At 46.2% G+C, this 3,670-nt stretch overlaps 1 protein-coding gene across 1 annotated transcript in view; it reads right to left on the reverse strand.

Moving 5' to 3' along the window:
* Positions 1–18: 18 nt before the first annotated feature.
* The window catches only part of Alk (Anaplastic lymphoma kinase), a 20,725-nt gene continuing 17,073 nt past the window's right edge, over positions 19–3,670 (reverse strand). The window contains exons 17-21 of the mRNA XM_011495877.1: positions 3,181–3,473; positions 2,701–2,926; positions 2,208–2,324; positions 1,197–1,439; positions 19–567 (exon numbers count right to left, since the gene is read on the reverse strand). Of these exons, the coding sequence (XP_011494179.1) occupies positions 112–567; positions 1,197–1,439; positions 2,208–2,324; positions 2,701–2,926; positions 3,181–3,473 (1,335 nt within the window). The 3' untranslated portion in view covers positions 19–111. The remainder of the gene's footprint in view (positions 568–1,196; positions 1,440–2,207; positions 2,325–2,700; positions 2,927–3,180; positions 3,474–3,670) is intronic.

Consider the following 3,670-nt stretch of genomic DNA (forward strand, 5'->3'; position numbering starts at 1 on the left):
GGAACATTCTTCCTCCCGGGGCAGCTCGCGGCCCAACGAGTCCTGGGGGATCATAGAGTTCGTGCTCATTCGATCGGGGCTTCAACATTGGTGACATTGGCGCTTGGCCGGTCAACAAACCTTCCTGATCTTCGACCCATCGGAATCGTTAAGCTTTGGCTTTTGGGGCGAGAAGACGATCTTCTCGTTGGACATCGTACCCCTGCATAGTGCGCTCGGGTCCAGGCTGAGCGTGGCCTTGAGGGTGCTCTTCTTAACGATGCCGTTAACGACGCCGGGGCTCTCGTCCCCGTTGCCCGCTGGACTCGGCGATGAGGTGCGCGTGTTCGGCGACGAGGATACGACCTCGGGCAGCATCCCGGAAGACTGCGTGAAAAGGGAGCCGAGGCTCGCATCCGTGGTCGCGGTGCTCCTGGAGTGATCGTTGGGGCGAGCAGCAGGCGGCGACTTTGGCTGGACGTCTCCTTTGTCATCGCTACCCTCGGCATTAGGGCTCATCGACGAGGCCTGATTCGTCGACGACGAGCTGAGTGGATCGTCCTCGGTGTCTCTTTGGCATTCCTCACGCTTTCGTGAATGAAAGAGGAGGACACTATTATAATTTTGTTCTTAAAGCTTAAGTTTCTCTCCTACCCCATAAGCCCTTTAAATTGAACTTTGACTCTCGTTTCCTTAATAGTGGAGCTGTTATGGCATTTGTAGTATATAATGAGCGAGCATGCAGCAATTGACGTCATAATGTAAATTAGAATGAGCAGACTGACGTCAAATAGAGATTATAGAGAGGGGTGGGAGCTTTCTTTATTATGTGCTTAGAATTAGAGCTTTGGCATCGATTTATTATCGACTTGGTTCGAGCCAAGTGCGTCTTAAATTTTTTACGTTGAAACGAATATCGCACAAATGGAAAATAATTCCCGTTTTACTTATTATATTCTTCTGTCTCACCAGATCAATTTAATTGATTAACCGGAGATAAATGAGATGCGTATTTCAAGAGACGCGCCCCGTCAACTCAATGTCAATAATGCTGGAAGTTCCCCTAATGCTCCTAGTAGTTTACCATTGGACTACAAAAGACAATAAATTTGCAATTTAGCTGGACTTTGAATCTCGAGACTTGCAAACATCGAGAGATGCCTCTTCCTCTTCCCATCTCACGCGGAATAATGGAAACGATTTTCGATAAAACTCACCTTATTGTCACATACGTCGTCAAGGTCGTGCTCGTCAGGAATACCAGTGTGCGTGTGAAAGTGCTCGCGTGGCGGCGAATCGTCCGGACTGTAAACAGGAGGATCCCTATGGAAGTTGTTGCGGTTGCTCTGCTCTTCGGATGAGTGTCTGAGTGACGCGTAAACTATACCCGGCGGCTGTCCAATGCGATAAGTCGCTGGCCGGAAGTTGAGGCGTGGCTGCATGTACGCTCCACCGTCCAGCTGTTGTGCATCATTATTATCGTTGTAATAAATCTGGTCTCTCTCTCTATTTCTCTCTCTCTCTCTCTCTATTTCTCTCTCTCTCTCTCTCTCTCTCTCTCTCTCTCTCTCTCTCTCTCTCTCTCTCTCTCTCTCTCTCTCTCTCTCTCTCTCTCTCTCTCTCTCTCTCTCTCTCTCTCTCTCTCTCTCTCTCTCTCTCTCTCTCTCTCTCTCTCTCTCTCTCTCTCTCTCTCTCTCTCTCTCTCTCTCTCTCTCTCTCTCTCTCTCTCTCTCTCTCTCTCTCTCTCTCTCTCTCTCTCTCTCTCTCTCTCTCTCTCTCTCTCTCTCTCTCTCTCTCTCTCTCTCTCTCTCTCTCTCTCTCTCTCTCTCTCTCTCTCTCTCTCTCTCTCTCTCTCTCTCTCTCTCTCTCTCTCTCTCTCTCTCTCTCTCTCTCTCTCTCTCTCTCTCTCTCTCTCTCTCTCTCTCTCTCTCTCTCTCTCTCTCTCTCTCTCTCTCTCTCTCTCTCTCTCTATCTCCCTCTCTATTTATCTATATATCATTATTAAAAGCCAAATATATATGGTAGTAACACGTAATTTTGGCATATCTTTCCTTTAAGTATTTACTGTATTACGTAATATTTGTTGAATATTTTCAAGTCAATGAAAATGTTCCAAAATATTATTGGAAATTATAGTTGTACATTATTGTAAATTGCGGTGAATTTCCGTTTGCGATATTGAAAATTGCAAATAAATTTTAAGTATATTTCTAACAATTTCAACTTACGTCCGAATGCATGTTTATACATTCTGTTTCGGGATCCGGTCTCATAATAGTAATTTCACGCTCGCAAATTGGCAGGAGATCGTAATTCGGCGTTGGATGATTGATCACATCTGGATCCTGTAAATCCATAATATTTTGTGTATCCCATTAATTTTATATAGCATATACATGGGCGTTTTAGAATATTTACGAATATCATTTATAATTGCTCACTGCTACTTATTATGTTTTTTTAATTATCCATACGATATGTTATGAATTCGATTGGGCAAATTGAATTTACCGATGAATGTGTTACCAATGTATTCTGCCAAATACATTGAGCAATTAAAAAATTCAAATAAAGTTAGAAAACTAAGGTGAGACGAAGCATCGCAATAATAAGCCTGATTATCGCGTGTTGGTCGTTAAATCTTTCGTTAAAGTTTACTCGACTTGTGGCTTAAAGGACCGGGCGGAAGGTCGATTGGGAAGGGATCGGAAAGATACCCACCTGCAGGCAATAGCCAATCCTCTCGACGATGGTCGTAAAACTCGGCCGCTCCTCCGGGTGGGGGTGCCAGCAGCGCGTCATCACACCGTAAATGGGATCGGGACAGCCGGCGGGCCTCTCCAAACGACCGCCGCTCGTCACCATCGACATAACCTCGCGGTTAGCACATCCAGTGTACGGCATATAGCCGAAGGACATTATCTCCCAGAGCAGCACACCGAACGCCCTGTGGCCACATTCTTTAATCAGTCTCTCGCTTAATCGTCGTTTAAAATTGGCAGTGCATTTATTATTTCACCAATTGGGGGATATTGAATTTTCGTCCCGATTATGTTCTACGTTTCGATGGATTCTTTATTCTCTTCCTGGATTTTATCAACAGAGCTCGTATTATGAGAATATGAGGAATAATTATGTGGAGCTGGCGTTTCGAGCGACATTGAGCCGTTAAGCGCTAGATGAACAAAAAAAGTCACTAACCAGACGTCGGTCTTAGTGGTGAAGATACCGTCGAGGAAGCTCTCCGGTGGCATCCACTTTATCGGCAGCATCGCTTTGCCACCCTTCCTATAGTAGTCGCTCCTGTAGATGTCCCTGGCCATCCCAAAGTCCGCGATCTTGACGACTCGACCGGGTTCCTTGGAGGTGAGCAGGCAGTTGCGCGCCGCTATGTCCCGGTGAATGAAACGCGCGTCTTCCATGTACTTGCAGCCCTTGGCTACGTCGTGCGCGAGCATTATGAGATTTTGCATGGTGAGGGTGGTTGGTCGGTCCTAGGTGATAAACATTAGACGGAACGTTTATTACGTGCTTTGGCGGTATTCTCGGGGACTATGACTGGGCCAATAAGTAGGTTGTAGTAGCCGCAATCGATGGACAAATGTCCGATAAATTGAATTGATTGTCGATGAATTGATTGACCTCTGCGTCGGAAGAGGAGAAGGGTGATGGGTGAGGGTGGATGGGGGGC

This window comes from Ceratosolen solmsi, unplaced genomic scaffold (genome assembly GCF_000503995.2).
Source record: "Ceratosolen solmsi marchali unplaced genomic scaffold, CerSol_1.0 scaffold11, whole genome shotgun sequence".
NCBI lineage: Eukaryota > Metazoa > Arthropoda > Insecta > Hymenoptera > Agaonidae > Ceratosolen > Ceratosolen solmsi.